At 42.6% G+C, this 16,982-nt stretch overlaps 1 protein-coding gene across 1 annotated transcript in view; it reads right to left on the minus strand.

Annotated features, from left to right (window-relative positions):
- PDK3 (pyruvate dehydrogenase kinase 3) overlaps window positions 1–16,982 on the minus strand; it is a 150,758-nt gene that overhangs the window by 41,485 nt on the left and 92,291 nt on the right. The window contains exon 5 of the mRNA XM_073616436.1: window positions 13,050–13,139. Coding sequence (XP_073472537.1) covers window positions 13,050–13,139 — 90 coding nt within the window. The remainder of the gene's footprint in view (window positions 1–13,049; window positions 13,140–16,982) is intronic.

Below are 16,982 nucleotides of genomic sequence, written 5' to 3' on the forward strand. Positions count from 1 at the left end.
ATTATATGGTGTACTTATTTCAATTATCTCGGCCAGGCAGACCCCTCCTAGTTGCCTGTCACCAGAAGAGCATCCTGGCACCTCGACAGGTAGCGTTTACCCACTTAGTTTCACTTCTCTGGCGAATGGACAGCCTGCGGACAGTAGTAGCTCCTCTTCATAAGAGGAAGGCCCGGAAATGCTTGGACTCTGTTTTCCCTCCATTGAACTATGTATCCAGACAGTCAAGCAGGCCTATTGTATGGGTAAAGTCATATTCACCCTTTCTTCAGAACCGCAAAGCCCGGAGAGAAGATCTCTTTTATTTGTCTATACAGGTTTTATCCTTGTTAGAGATTGGATAGCATCGCTTTAATCCCTACCTACAGTAGATACGAAGTTTGAAACTTTGGGCTGCGTTTGTTTTCTCAGGCAAGTTCAGTGTAAGATACCTTATAAAAGGAAATCACTTTGTTGGTAGGAAACTTAACACAGCCATACCAGGAGTGACAGGAAGTTTGTCGTGCTCCCGCAAGGTAGGAAGCAAAGGAATAGGGAATGTTCCTCCTCTCAGCAGTTTCATTCACAAAAAGAGTATACAGGATTCAATTCATCCCTGTATATAGTTTGCATGGCATGGTGGCTACGAGCCATGTTGCCGCAGTACAACTGCGGCGGCTGGTCGGCAAGCGGTTAAGCCAGCGCAGCCAGATGGCAAAATGTTATTTTTGGATCTTCATGATGACTATCTAAACGTCCCAAAATATTTCTTTCTGGTAAGCTTGCGATCCGCTGGACGCATTTCTAGTTTAACAGTCTGTCTTTTGGCCTATGCAGGTCTCCGAGACTGTTTACAAGGGTTCTCAGTGCAGTGTTAGCTCCACTCAGAGAACAAGTTCTCCGGGTGCGCCACTACCTGGACAACATTATTCTTCTATGCAGAGGTCTGACACAATTGCTGACGCACCAACCAAGAGATTCTCATAAACACCCTTCGGGGATATGGCTGGTTTATTAACTGAAGACAGAAATCTCCACTTGTTTGACCATTTCTCAGTGCCTCAATCTTTGGAGCACAATATCGTCATACTAATAATCTCTTGGGCTCTCTGACTTTGACAATTTACATAGTTATATAGTTAGTCAGGTTGAAAAAAGACACAAGTCCATCCAGTTCAACCTTAAAAACAATAAATAAATAAAATAGAAAATATTGTACAGTCCAATATACCCAATTTTATACCCACAGTTTATCCAGAGGAAGGCAAAAAAACCCAGCAGAGCATGCTCCAATTTGCTACAGCAGGGGAAAAAATCCCTTCCTGATCCCCCAAGAGGCAATCGGATTTTCCCTGGATCAACTTTACCTATTAATGTCAGTACCCAGTTATATTCTGTACATTTAGGAAAGTATCCAGGCCTTTCTTAAAGCAATCTACTGAGCTGGCCAGAACCACCTCTGGCGGGAGTCTATTCCACATTTTAACAGCTCTTACTGTGAAGAAACCTTTCCATATTTGGAGATGAAATCTCTTTTCCTCTAGACGTAAAGAGTGCCCCTGTGTCCTCTGGGTTGACCGTAAAGAGAATAACTCAACACCAAGTTCACTACATGCACCCCTTATATATTTGAACATGTTGATCATATCCCCCCTTATTCTCCTCTTCTCAAGAGTGAATAAATTCAGTTCCTCTAATTTTAGCTGGGATTCTTAGCACAATAGAGGAAACAGAATCTGGCAAAGTTATCAACTGTCACGCAGTATGAGTAGGAGTATACGGTGGTGGCTGAAGAGGAAGAATCTGATGAAGTCGCCCCCCCCCCCCGTTAGAACCATTAGACTAAATCACAATTACTATTCATCTCGGCAAAGATAACCTGAAAGGCACACTGCGAGAAACCGTCAGTTCAGTCCAATGGGAGATTCCCACCAAGCAGGGTAGTCTTAAATACCCTAGAAATCCAAGCAGCTTCTTTAGCACCTTTAGCCTTACTACACAGAATCAAAGGAAGATCAGTCTCTCTGCAGTTGAACAACATGGCAGCAGTTGCCTATATTCATCACCAAGGAGGAACTTGTGGCAATATGCTATTAAGAGAGGTGAACCCCACGCTGTCGGGGTCAGGAAATCACCTGCAATTTCCGAAAGCAGTTTACCTCCTGGGGACTTGAACACACAGACAGGCTGACCATCATGCAAACTTTCCAGAGCATGAGTGGGCCCTACACTGTACGTCTTCAATGAGCTGGTCCACAGGTGGGGCCAACCACAGACAGACTAAATTGCTTCTCACAGCAATTACAAACTTAGGAGGATGTCTGACTCGGTTCCGCACCCCAAGGCAGTGGGGACAAATACCATGATTTTCTCCATGGATCTGCAATCTGGCCTATATATTTTCCCCCAACATTTCTCGTATTTATTCCTCCGTTTTGACAATGAGGGCCTTGAGTTTTCTTGGCCATTCATCTCATGAGACAGAAGCCAATTCCCCTTCGCACATACACAGGCCATGCCTGCAAACAGGATGACTGATAGGGGAAGCTTGAGAACCTAGACTGCTCCAGGATGATCTCTACCTTGTGGAATGTGAGAAGGCACTTTACTAACAACATCTATGCCAAAATCTGGAACAAGTTTGCGTTATTTCTCAGCAGAGCGAGATATTGATACAACTGCATCTCCGGTGACAGCTGTTCTGGACTTCTTGTAGACCAGATTAGACATGAGCCTTAGCCTATATTCCTTGAGATTGCAAGTGTCGACTAGGTTGGCAATAAAAAAGCTTAAATGTGCCGGAATGCCTTTTGTTTGCACAAATTTTGAAGACAGTCAGGAGGTTTCGACCACCACGAAAGAGATTCCACTGGGAAAGATCCTATCGGTGTTGGCTGGATTTCATATCGGTTCGACCATTTGCTCCAACAGAACCGTGTTCAGTTTGTGACATTACCTACTAGGCAGTATCTATCGCAAGGACTTCAAGCAGAAGGATGTCTGAGATTCAAACTCGGAGAGCTTCAGAAAAAGATATTGTTTTCTTTCCAGAAAGAGTAGACTTGTGTCCGGTAGATCATCTTGGATCAAAGTTAGCAACAGCCCTCCATCTGACAGTCATCTGGGCATTGCCTAACCTCCCAGGGGATCACTCAGGAGGGACACACAAATTGGACTTGTCCAGAACTTGAAAGGAGTTACTATCTACAATTGACCTTTTCAGATTACCATATATACTCAAGTATAGGCCGACCCGAATATAAGCCGAGGCACCTAATTTTACCACAAAAAACTGGGAAAACATATTGACTCGAGTATAAGCCTAGAGTGGAAAAATGCAGCAGCTACTGGGTAAACAATGCCCATCTGCAGCCTCACTCTGCCCACTTGCAGTCTAATTGTGCCCATTTGCAGCCTAATTGTGCCCATCTGTAGTCTCACTGTGCCCATCTAAAGCCCTACCTTTCATTACTAAAACAGCATGTGTAACAGCTTGTGTCTCCCGCTGTGTTATGCAGTCTGTTCGGCCATCCATTGTAACAAAGCCTTGCCTCCTCCTTGTCTCTGATATACGGAATGCTGATACAGTTTCCCACCATTGTATCAGTGTTCCTCTAGCACGGACGAGGAGGAGGCGGGGCTTTGTTACAATAGACGGCCGAACAGACTGCATAACACAGCGGGAGACACCCGCTGTTTTAGTAATGAAAGGTACAGCTCACTCGAGTATAAGCCGAGGGGGGGGGGGGGGTTTCAGCCAAAAAAATGGGCTGAAAAACTCGGCTTATACTCAAGTATATACAGTATATAATAAGCCTTTTATCTTTCCAGCTGGAATTCATCAGGGAAAAGAGGCTACCTCCTGGACACTCCTTCAGCAGTGGATATATACTCTCCCAGATCAGTTTCGGTCTCATGGGCTGCCCATTCAAAGGCATCCATAGAATCCATCTGCAGAGAAGTATTATGGTCGCCCCAGGATACCTTTTCAAACGTTAGTAGTAGTAGATCCGGGTGTCTTGCCATTAGTGGACGTCGGAGGAAGGACTGTTCCATCTTCTGCCCCATTCTAATTAAAAAATGATTCGACAAGTAGAACCCACCCTGTCAGCTAGTTATTTATCACTAGTATGATGCCATGTTGGCGTCAGGAAAACTGAAAATTGTGGCAAATATTTACCCAATTATATTTACCCTAATTTTCCTTTCCTGGTGCCAATCCATGGCAGCATACGGACCCACCCGTTTCGGTATGTAGCTAATTACAAAGAATGGGGTGGGGCCTAACTAGGCCTTTAATTTATGCTATTCACTGGTCCTGAGGGGATGGAAGAGAGGATGAGCCTATTACTAGTATGCTGCCATGGATTGGCAACCGGAAAGGAAATTTTCCATTTTGGCAGCAGTTTGGCTAGATGAATAGGACGATTGCGGTGCATCTAACTACAACTGAAAAACATTTTTGGTTGACTGTTTATTTATTACCAGGAGGGGACAAGGTAAAAGAATTCAGAACGTCACCCCTAAATCATACAGAATACTATTTTATTGTAGCCATCTGGATCAGTATCACCTACAAAAAACAAGTCAGACCTGAACATATTCCAAACTATAATGGGTATTTTTTTTAAAAAAATTGACTTTTAGGGAAACAGAAATCTGCTGCTAAACCACTTGAAGTTTAGGCAATTTTTAAAATGTTTCACATCCATGTTAATATCTGCATTTTTTGCTAGAAAATTACTTAAAACCCCCAAACAATTATATCTTTTTTGAAAGCAACGGCTCATGAAATGGTGCAATTTTTTATGTCGTGCAATATTTGTGAAACTGTTTGTCAAAATGAATTTTAGTGCACACAAACACAATATATTACTCATATTTTGGTAAAAAACATAAAAAATGGGATTGTGATGTGTTTACCAAACCTGTCAAGCCTTTAAAATTATGCGCACCCACGAAATGGTGAAAAATTACCTACCCAATTTGTCCATAGGCGACGCTTTAATGTGATACCAAAGTGTCGTTTTTTTTTTTAAGTTAAAAATAACAAACATGTCATACTTACCTACTCCATGCAGTGGTTTTGCACTGAGCAGCCCAGATCCTCCTTCTCGGGTCCCTCTTCGGTGCTCCTGGCCCCTCCCTTCTACTGAGTGCCCCCATGGCAAGCAGCTTGCCATGGGGGCACCCCAGCAGAGTTCCCTGTGTCCATTCAGACACGGAGCTGTGGCTAGGCTCTGCCCCCTCTCTCCTCATTAGCTCACTGACTTTGATTGACAGCAGCGGGAGCCAATGGCGCAACGCTGCTGTTTCAGCCAATGAGGAGGGCAGTCCCGGGCAGCTGAGACACTCCTACAACATTGTTGGAACTAGATGGGTTAGGTAAGTATTAGGGGGGCTGCTGCATACAGAAGGCTTTTTATCTTAATGCATAGAATGCATTAAGATAAAAAAACCTTCTGCCTTTACAACTCCTTTAGGAGACTTTACAGGTCTTCATTTTAGAGTTGTGAAGTGAGTTGTGAACAGTGAATGATGGCTCTAGAACGCTTTATGGTGATACCCACATGTGAGGTGCAATTGCTGTTTACATACATGTGCGCACCCCACGCATGCATTTGTTGGTTGGTTTTTTATTATATTTATATATTTTAATATAATATTTTTTTATTTAAGGCTTAATCTAAAATTGGGCAAAGGTTAAGGCCCATATACAGTACACCCTTGGCGTAGATTCCAATGACTCCACATGAACACAGAGATCTAAAGGAACAGTAACACATTTACTTTCAGGCACCACAGGGTACCTGCACTTCAGCACTGTTAGAGCCCTTTCAAACTGCCAGCGCCCGGGCGCTAGTTTTAGAAGCACTCTACCATCGTTTTTGCTGTGCTTTTTGGGTGCTGGGGGGGTGATTTTAACACCCGCTAGTGGCCGAATAAAGGGTTAAAAGCGCCTGCAAAGCGCCGTTGCGAGGGGCTTTGCAGGTGCCGACTGATTTCAATGGGCAGGGGCACTTTAGGAGCGATGTATACACCGCTCCTAAAGTGCCTCAAAGAAGCTGCTTGCAGGACTATTTTTGACGTCATGCCAGCGCATCGCCCCAGTGTGAAAGCACTCGGGCTTCAACACTGGGACTGCAGATGAGGCTTTTTCAAGCGCTTTACAGGTGCTATTTATAGCGCTAAAGCTCCTGAAAAACATCTCCAGTGTAAAAGTGGTCTTATAGGCCATGTGAGTCACCTTAAAGGGATTGTAAAGGCAGGTTTTTTATCTTATTGATGCAATAAGATAAAAAGCCTTCTGTGTGCAGCAGCCCTCCTAATACTTACCTGAGCCCTATCTCGTTCCAGCGAAGTTGCACGAGTGTCTCGTCTGCCGGAGACTCCCCTCCTCATTGGCTGAGAAAGCAGCGTAGCACCATTGGCTCCCGCTGCTGTGAATCAAAATCAGTCAGCCAATCAGGAGAGAAAGGGATGCATGTCTAAATGGACACAGGAAGCTGTGACTCGACTCGGGTGCCCCCATAGCAAGCTGCTTGCTGTGGGGGCACTCAACAGGAGTGAGGGGCCAGGAGCACCAGCAAGAGACACGAGAAGAGGAGGATCTGGGCTGCTCTGTGCAAAACAACTTCACAGAGCAGATAAGTATAACATGTTTGTTATTTTTAAAGCAAAAAAAAACAAGAATTTACAATCACTATAAATACAACAGTAAAAAAAGTGTTTTCAAATCAGCAGAGTTTACCTTTTTTGGACATTATTGTGAGAGGATTTCACATGCTCCCCATTTTTACATAGAGGAGCCAGAATGAAATAGCAAGTTTCTGTTTCTTCTACCATCTGGACAAAGCAAATGAAAGCTGCTGATCCAGCCAATTCAGTCTGACATAACAATGATCTTAGGACCAAGGGATGGGCTTGTGCATGTCTGGAAATATTTAGTTAAAGGAAATCTTTAATGATTAATAATCACTCAGGATACCACTGCTCACATTCTTCTGAAAAAGTTCATCATCTGACGCAGATCTAGCAAAAGCAGGAGGTTCACTAGCTGCAAATTTTTTCAGGTCTGTGACTCAAAATAGCTAAACAAAGAGAAATATTATTTTCATAAGGAGTTCATCGAGGCAGCCTACATATACTTTAACAACTTTGACCAAGAAAGAAACCGCACAAAGCTTTGCTTTGACCTCTTGGTATACACTTAGAACTCATTCTGTTGTCTCCCTAATCTACCTTTAACCCTCTTTGAGGTTGCGCTTATTGATACTTAAGCTGTTGGCTGGCCACGGCTGAACAATTATCTAGTATTCTGTTTTATGCACATGTCTCGCTAATATTAATGCATCATGTTTATTTTATAGCTTTTATAGGCTTGTTTCTGTAACAGTATGCCATTTGTCCTCAATAAAAAATTATTATGCAATAATCCAACAGTCTGCACCACCAAAATGTGATGAGTAAAGGGCATTTAGCCAAAAACGTACAATTATTCAGTATACACCTATAATGTCCTGCAATCATTCCAAAGCCCATGCATGTTTAACTTTTTTTTATCTCAGAACACTGCACCTCATGCATCAAAGTGCCCAGTATTCCCAGCCAGACGTTGAATACACCAGGTTCACATGTACGCACACATAGGAATGTTGTGTTACAACCGCTGCACAGTTGTTGTGAGTAAATAGACTCCAATGTACAAACTGAATGTACAAAGTAAAATGTCATTAAAAGTCCTGTAGGTGCACAGGTGTTAAAGAGTATCGCTAGCCAAAACTTTGTTTATTCTAAACTTTTGGATAGAGTGTGAAATGGATAGATCCTCTATTAGGCTTTTATTGCTGTCCACCAAAGAGATTCATCCTCACTATTTGTGATATGGTGACCATTGTCAGCAAGACAGGAAGTCACCAATCATCATCTGCATAATTCTATGCTTTGCCTTCAAGATGCAAAGAGACAGGGTCTTCAAGCCTTAGCTACTGTTTGTTTGGAGGTGGTCAGAATCTGCAGTGAGAGTTTTAACTGGATTCTCATTAAGTCCAGGGCACAATGGTTCAGCAGAGCAAACGCCTGATCGGGTTCTATAGTGATCTTAGTCAGGGTAGATATTATTCTAAAAAGTTTGACCCAAAATTGCCGCACAACTGGACATAACCACAATATGTGGTAATGCGTGCCCATGCTATGCAGTCTTGGAAACATACAGACAGCTGTCCAATTTTTAAAGAACATGGCTCGGTCACTAGCATTAGGCAAAAATATTTCTCCTCGTTCAAAGATTTTATTGAAAGGTATAAGTGGTACAAACAATGGTCAAAAAAGGACTGAAGACATGTGAAAAACACATGTTAGCTATGCGTGACTGCAGTAAGGAGATCCTGATAGACAAAAGTAAAGGATGGATCTTACATAGGAGAACCTTAATGACAGTCGGATAATATCATACAAGTTTAAGGTGTGTAGGCTACATCTTAACATTTTAGCAAATGGATTAATCAGGGTTTGGTAGGGTAAAATGGAGGACAGATTTCAAGTAGAGTGGTAATAGTAGAGTCAATACTCTCGTAGATTGGGGTTTGACACTTCACTGATACAGGGAAGAGAAGGGTAAATTTACCCCGTCAGATCGTGGATTATATAGCCTTACATGTAAAAAGAAAAGGGGAAAAGAAAAGGAATAGAGGAGAGAAGGTATTCTACCATGGTGCATTCAGGCTATGGTTCAGGCAGACTATATTGGCTGCTATTGTTAGTAGGCTACCAGAAGACAGAACCATTAAGAGATAAGAGTAAGAAGAATTATGAGAGAGAGGGAGAGCCGAGAGAAAAGAGCGAGGGGGGGAGGGTGGGGGACCCCGGGTACCTCTAAAGGAGACATGAAGTGTAATGTCGAGAAAAGTCCAAGAGGTTGCCAATCATGGGAGCAATAGGACTCGTAAAAATTAGGTGAGAGATAATGTGTCACCCACGGTGCCCAGAGGTCTTCATATTTAGCTATTCTGTCCATAACCATTTCTTCTATTTTAGCATGTATCATGGCTTATGTAACCTTATTTTTAACTGCAAGACTACATAGGGTAGGGGTCTTCTGTGCCTTAGCAATAATTTTTTGGCCGCTGTTGTGATCTGCAGGAGGAGCTTAAATTGGCGCTGGTTCAATTCCAGAGGTTTTAAATTTAGAAGTGCAAATTTGGTGGTTCTGGGGAAAAGGTGTGGTAAAAAGTGTAGAGAGCATGTTAAACAGATCAGATCAGAAGGCTTGAACTATCGGACACACCAACCAGATGTGTAGGAAGGTGCCCTGTGTCGAAAAGCCCCTGAAACAATTGGAGGAGTAATGGGAACATACTAAGCGATCCTGGTGGGGACCAAATACCAGCGAGTTAGGACTTTGTAATTGGTTTCTAGTGCAATGATGTTCTGCGAAAAGGACTTAGTGGCTTGCCAGATGTGGTTCCAGCGTGCTGTATCTAACATCAGTTCTAAGTCTCTTTCCCACTTAGTGACATAGGAGAGAGTAGTGGAAGCTATGTAGGTGAGAATAGAGAGTGGAGATTAGGCCTCGTCAATGAGGACCTTTTGCAGGTTTGCTCGAAGAGAGACATGGAGGGTGCAGAGCAGTTTCTAGGTATCAAAAGAGTACGAAAGTGTTTAATTTAAAGGTAACAGAAGATTTCAGAGGAAGGGGGGTAATGTGATTCACTAAGAGAGGGGAATAGTTTGATTCCAGAGGGAGTCATACATTTATATACAGAGATGAGGTTTGCCGAGGACCAAGCCAGGAAAGAGGATGGAGAGGTCCAAGCTGGATAAAAAGCTGGGTTTCGGAAGAATAGGCAAAATTATTTCATGGCCACATTCAAACATACAGTATCTCACAAAAGTGAGTACATCCCTCACATTTTTGTAAATATTTTATTATATCTTTTCATGTGACAACACCGAAGAAATTACACTTTGCTACAATGTAAAGTAGTAAGTGTACAGCTTGTATAACAGTGTAAATGTGCTGTCCCCTCAAAATAACTCAACACACAGCCATTGATGTCTAAACCGCTGACAACAAAAGTGAGTACACCCCTAAGTGAAAATGTCCAAATTGGGCACAAATTGTCAATATTTTGTGTGGCCACCATTATTTTCCAGCACTGCCTTAACCCCCTTGGGCATAGAGGTCACCAGAGCTTCATAGGCTGCCACTGGAGTCCTCTTTCACTCCTCCATGACGACATCACGGAGCTGGTGGATGTTCCTCCACCTTGCGTTTGAGGATGCCCACAAATTCTCAATAGGGTTTAGGTTTGGAGACATGCTTGGCCAGTCCATCACCTTTACCCTCAGCTTCTTTAGCAAGGCAGTGGTCGTCTTGGAGGTGTGTTTGGGGTTGTTATCATGTTGGAATACTGTCCTGCGGCCCAGTCTCCGAAGGGAGGGGATCATGCTCTGCTTCAGTATGTCACAGTACATGTTGGTATTCATGTTTCCCTCAATGAACTGTAGCTCCCCAGTGTCGGCAGCACTCATGCAGACCCAGACCATGACACTCCCACCACAATGCTTGACTGTAGGCAAGACAAACTTGTCTTTGTACTCCTCACCTGGTTGCCGACACACACGCTTGGCACCATCTGAAATAAATAAGTTTATCTTGTTCTCATCAGGCCACAGGACATGGTTCCAGAAAACCATGTCCTTAGTCTGCTTATCTTCAAACTGTTTGCGGGCTTTCTTGTGCATCATCTTTAGAAGAGGCTTCCTTCTGGGACGACAACCATGCAAACCAATTTGATGCAGTGTGCGGTGTATGGCCTCAGCACTGACAGGCTGATCAACCACCCCTTCTACCTCTGCAGCAATGCTGGCAGCACTCATATGTCTATTTCCCGAAGACAACCTCTGGATATAACGCTAAGCACGTGCACTCAACTTCTTTGGACGACCATGTTAAACCGCTGTATGGTCTTGGCCACCGTGCTGCAGCTCAGTTTCAGGGTCTTGGCAATCTTCTTATAGCCTAAGCCATCTTTATGTAGAGCAACAATTCTTTTTTTTTTAGATCCTCAGAGAGTTCTTTGCCATGAGGTGCCATGTTGAACTTCCAGTGACCAGTATGAGAGAGTGAGAACGATAACACCAAATTTTACACACCTGCTCCCCATTCACACCTGAGACCTTGTAACACTAACGGGTCACATGACACCGGGGCGGGAGAATGGCTAATTGGGCCCAATTTTGACATTTTCACTTAGGGGTGTACTCACTTTTGTTGCCAGCCGTTTAGACATTAATGGCTGTGTGTTGCGTTATTTTAAGGGTACAGCAAATTTACACTGTTATACAAGTTGTAGACTCACTACTTTACATTGTAGCAAAGTGTTGTCACATGAAAAGATATAATAAAATATTTACAAAAATGTGAGGGGTGTACTCACTTTTGTAAGATTCTGTATATATATATACATATAAATATATAAAAAGTCCAACGGATTACAAAAGATGGCCTAGGCTATAAGAATATTGCCAAGACCCTGAAACTGAGCTGCAGCACGGTGGCCAAGACCATACAGAACAGGCCTCGCCATGGTCGACCAAAGAACTTGAGTGCACGTGCTCAGGGTCATATCCAGAGGTTGTCTTTAGGAAATAGACATATGAGTGCTGAAAAAATGAAAAACAATGGCTCCGCCCCCGGCATAGAATATCACCTGAGTGAAATTCAAGACAAACAAAATTCTATAATGGGGGAATTGGCGCTGTTCAACCACATGTGCAATGGATAATGATCATAAATATAAAAAATAAATAAATAAAAAGTAAGAGCTATGTATAAGTGAAATTATCATACAACAATACGCTATACCTTAAAGTGCAAAGTGCTGTACCATGTGCGACCTACCATATATCAATAAATAATAATAATCATCTGAACAGCATTAAAAACAACAGGTGGCAAAAAATCATTTAAAACCAATCTGAGCCACTATGATAAAGTGCCCAGCAGTGGTGTGCAAAGTGTCCAATTAGTGTGCGAAGTGATGATGAAAAAAACAGTGTCCTAAAAAAACAAATATGGTCTGTAAAGACTGTGATGTGTCAATCCAATAAAATGACAGGATTCTTGATATGGCAAGTGCTTCCCGTGTTCTACTGTACCCCCAATCGTGCCCTCACTCACCAGAATGCCCAACCCCTGCAGGGGTAACAGGTGTGTAGGTAAAGATCCAGCACTGATGATCCTTGGTGACAGTCCTCAGCCCGGTTACCGTCCTTCCCTTTCCCCTTGAGTTCTCCCACATAGAGGAGTTCAGCTCCCATGATGGATGCTTAACGTGGGACCCATAAAAGGATATCGTGGCATCGGAGAAGGGAAGGACGGTGAGTGAGCCAATAGCTTTCATCTCTTTATTTATTCTGAGCATGCGTGGCACTTTGTGCGTCGGATTTGTGTACACATGATCGGAAATTCCGACAACGGATTTTGTTGTCAGAAGATTTTATAGCCTGCTCTCAAACTTTGTGTGTCGGAAAATCCGATGGAAAAAGTCCGATGGAGCCCACACAAGGTAGGAATTTCTGACAACACGCTCCGATCGCACATTTTCCGTCAGACAATCCGACCGTGTGTACGGGGCATTATTGTACATGACTACACACTGGCCTGTTATTGACGCGCTTTTGGTGTTTAAAAAACGGAACAAAATACATGAAAAATCCTTAAAATCCTATGGAACTCTTCACACCAGTGCACTGCTGGTGCAATGTGTTTGCATGCTGCTGTTTATGTGTATGTTTAAAAAACATACCAAAACACCTTGCTATTGAAATGAATAGAAAACATATCAAAAATGAAACAGCGGAGCATTTTTGGTGTGCTTTTTGAATCACCTGTCCAAGTTTCACAGGTGCATGCTGAGAATCTGGAAACCAGAAAACACACCAAAAACCGCATTGAAAATGCATCATGCGTTTTTACTGCGGAACAGTGTGAAACGGTCCTAAAGCTGACAGATAATTTCCTTCCGTTCTTTTAAATCACCCCAAAACATTTGTGGACTTCATACCTTTTACTACTTCTGGTACATTGCAGGAAGGATCAATGCTGCCTATATGCTTGGGATGGGCAGGATTAATGTCCCCTCCGAACAGAAGAGCTGTAATAGGAACAGATATGATTATACATCAATCAGACCTTGCAATAAGTAAAATGAAAAAGTCTTCTTTGATAATCGAAGTGCTTAAGCACCAAGTGTCTATGTTACATTATGGGGCTAAGGGTCTGGACCCCAAAAATGCAACTCTCAATGCACAACTAATAAGATAGCCCAAGCTTTCTGGTCTGCTCATCATACAATGTGTGAGAGATCTTCCTGTTCTATAACCAACCTGTGGCATGGCTCTCTTAAGCCTCGTACACACGATCGGATTGTTGGCCAACAAAACCGTGGACTTTTGTCCGAAGGGCGTTAGCCCAAACTTGTCTTGCATACAAACGTCAAGGAATTGTTGGCCAACAAATACGAACATAGTGACGTACTACGTTGCTTTTCAGTTCTTTAGCGCCACCCTTTGGGCTCCTTCTGCTAATTTAGTGTTAGTAGAAATTTGGTGAGTGTTGATACGCACTTTTCATTTCACGCTTTTCAGTTAGTTTCTGAATGGCCGTTCGTTAACCAGATATGTTGCGGAATCAGAGGAGATAACGTGTTATTTATTGTTGGCCTTGGAGTTATTGCTTTGACATTATTTTTTTGGTTGAATAATGATTTGATTTGGTATATTTTCTATATTTTTGGATGCATAGAATGCACTTTTTGGTTAAGTTCTATTGGCAGATAGCATATCTAATTGTATTTGTTTTCTTTTTTTAATGCACAATAAAAAAATTGGCGAATGATGCTTGGCTATGTGTTTTACTTCAAATGACAGTTTGGGAGTAGGCAGTTACATTTAAAAAAACACAATTTAAAATTGACAAGGAACACCAACATAGTTGTATCTTTGATCTTAAAAACTAAGGGATAATGGTGTTGTGGTAACTTGCCCAAAAAAAATTAAAAAAAAAAAGCATAATAATATTATTCTTGATATCACTAGAAAAAAAAATCCTTTGAAAATAACTCCATCAGTATCACCAGCAAAGCAGCTTCATTATTATCCCATTAAAGAAGAAGAGAATGTGCTCCGCATTTCGAGATTTCATAATTTGCCGTCACGAATGTTAATTCTCCATTACGAAGGCTAGTTTACAAGACCGACCACTTCTGGCTCGTCCTTGCTTCCGAGCATGCGTATTTGTACTTTGGACTTTTGTCCGACGGACTTGTGTACACACGCTTGGAAAATCCGACAACAGACAGATCTGTCCGAGGAAAATTTTAAAACCTGCTATGCAACATTTGTCCACAGAAAATCCGACAATTGTCCGATGGAGCGCACAAATGGTCCATTGGAAAATCCGATTGTGTGTACGAGGCTTAAGTGTCTAGGTGATGGACAGATCAAGATCAAACTTTGCAGCGGGCTCTATCAATGCAGTCTGAGGACATGTCAGCTCCACAATACAATCTACATAGGAAATAAAAATGGTATGTGTGCCAAACAGTAGCACCGGTAACTAGGCGGGAATTAGATATTAATTACAGATAGTGGTTTTAATGTTAGGATATTACAAGCTAATCTTTAACCATATAAAACATACTAAACTCTCATAGCATAAGACATTCATTTGCCCATTAGGAATTATTCTTAAAGGGCAATATCACTGTAAACCATGCTACTTTGAATAATACCATCTTGGCCAAAATACAACTTTGTAATGAATAAACTGTTACATAGGTAATCTGTATGGAAATATGAGATGATTTTCCCATGTGTACTGTTATCAGAAGTTCTTAGATTATCCTTTGCAATCCAGCAACATAAGTCAATCACTCACTCTGTAATAGGAGATCTTGCAAAGAATAAACTCAAACTGTACATATGAAGCTAGCATTTTCCTTGCAAGCTGATTACCAAGTAGGCAAGCCAAGACCAGGGAAAATGGTCCTAAAGAGATATTAGGAATGTGCACTGCAAGTTGTTCCAATGCGCTGAAGAGCATTCTTGCAGGATTTCGAAAGCCCAGCTTCACGGGAGGCAGCTGTGGGGTATGGTAACTTCACTGGTGCTTTTGGGAAGTGCGGGGACTGAGCTAAGTGTTTTTTTTTTTTTTTTTTGTGTTTCCTTTTTACCATTTTTTGAGCCTTTCTTATACCTAATGTATTTGGGGTGTGGAGGCGGGGGGCTGTCAGTACAACGAACCTTCCATGCACCTCAATACATTGCACCAGTCTGAATAGATCCTTAGATTCATCCTTACCCTTCAATAAATAAAGTTTCATTTTTGTATGATTTTTTTTAATAACTGATTTTATCTGCATATTGTCATGCCAGAAATGTGTCATGCTAATAGGAGGTTAACTGGGCTCCTTACCTGTTCAACTGAGCACAGAGCAGTCTGGCTGTGCCACCTCAACTCCCACACCACCTTTGTGACAGTCTGCCAGATTATGTAACAGATTATCCTGCAGATCAGCAATATATTTACAAAATTCAACTGACCGCTATCAGACAGATTTGAATCATGTCCAAAATTCAGCAAATCATCTCAATGACTACACTCTACCACTTAAAGCAGAGTTCCACCCATTTAAAAGTCAGCAGCTACAAAAAGTGTAGCTGCTGACTTTTATTAATCAGACACTCACCTGTCCCACGGTCCAGCGATGCGGGTGCAGGAAGCCTCGCTCCTCCCCCCTCCTCTCCACGGTGCAGGGCATTCTAACTGTGGGCGCCCGGCTGTGGCTTCACAGCCGGGCACGCACTGCACATGCGCAAACCGCGCTGCATGCTGCAAATTGCTGGGCAATCTTCTGGGACCTGTGACATGTCCCAGAAGATTGCAGGGAGGGAGGGGGGAGAGGTGATATTCCTTCTGGCGCTGCGGCGCCAGGGGAGGAAGTGGGAGCTGGGTGCCTCTAAAAACAGGGTACCCCCCCCAAAAAAAATGACACGCCAAATGTGGCATGTCAGGGGGTCACCAGCACCTAAAGCGGAAGTTCCATTTTTTGGGTGGAACTCCGCTTTAAGAGCTTTTTTCCATTGGTCTTATAGTTCTAAAGATCTTAGCGTGTGGTGCGCATGCCCCCCGGGCGTACTGTTAAGGGTTTGGGGGAATTCTTCTACTGTTATGTCCAATTCATAACAATTCAGAGCTTCAGAATATATTTTATATAAAACGATATTAGGAAGTTATTGTTTATTTAAAAGCATTTTACATTTCTGAAAAGCATTTACACACAGTTGGGGAGGGGGCTGTTAATGGATGTACCCTTCAAGGAGTATTTAAAGGAGTTGTAAAGGCAAAAGGTTTTTTATCTTAATGCATTATATGCATTAAGATAAAAAAACCTTCTATTTGTAGCAGCCCCCCCAGCTCCCCCCCCCCCTAATTACTTACCTGAGCCGCATCTCTCGCCAGCGATGTCCACGAGTGTCTAAGCCATCCTGAACACTCCTCCTGATTGGCTGAGACACAGCAGCGGCGCCACTGGCTCCCAACGGCTGTCAATCAAAGTCAGACAGCCAACCAAGGGAGATGGGGGTGGGGCCAGGTCAGGGCTCTTTGTCTGAATGGATACACAGAGCTCTGACTCAACTCGGGTGCCCCCATAGAGAGCTGCTGTCTGAGGGGGCACTCGATAGGAGGGAGTTGCCAGGAGCAGCAAAGAGGGACCCGAGAAGAGGAGGATCCGGGCTGCTCTGTTCAAAACTGCACAGAAGAGGTACGTATAACATGTTTGTTTTTGTTTTTTAACTAGTTTTTACAATTACTTTAAGATTAGGTAACCATAAGCTTTTATAATGTGACACTTTAAATAAATTGAGAAACATTTCCTAGATGGGGCTACTTCTTTAGCCTTGTATTGTGCCAAAGAAAAAGAACTCAAAATGAA

Source organism: Aquarana catesbeiana, linkage group LG02 (assembly GCF_042186555.1).
Source record: "Aquarana catesbeiana isolate 2022-GZ linkage group LG02, ASM4218655v1, whole genome shotgun sequence".
NCBI lineage: Eukaryota > Metazoa > Chordata > Amphibia > Anura > Ranidae > Aquarana > Aquarana catesbeiana.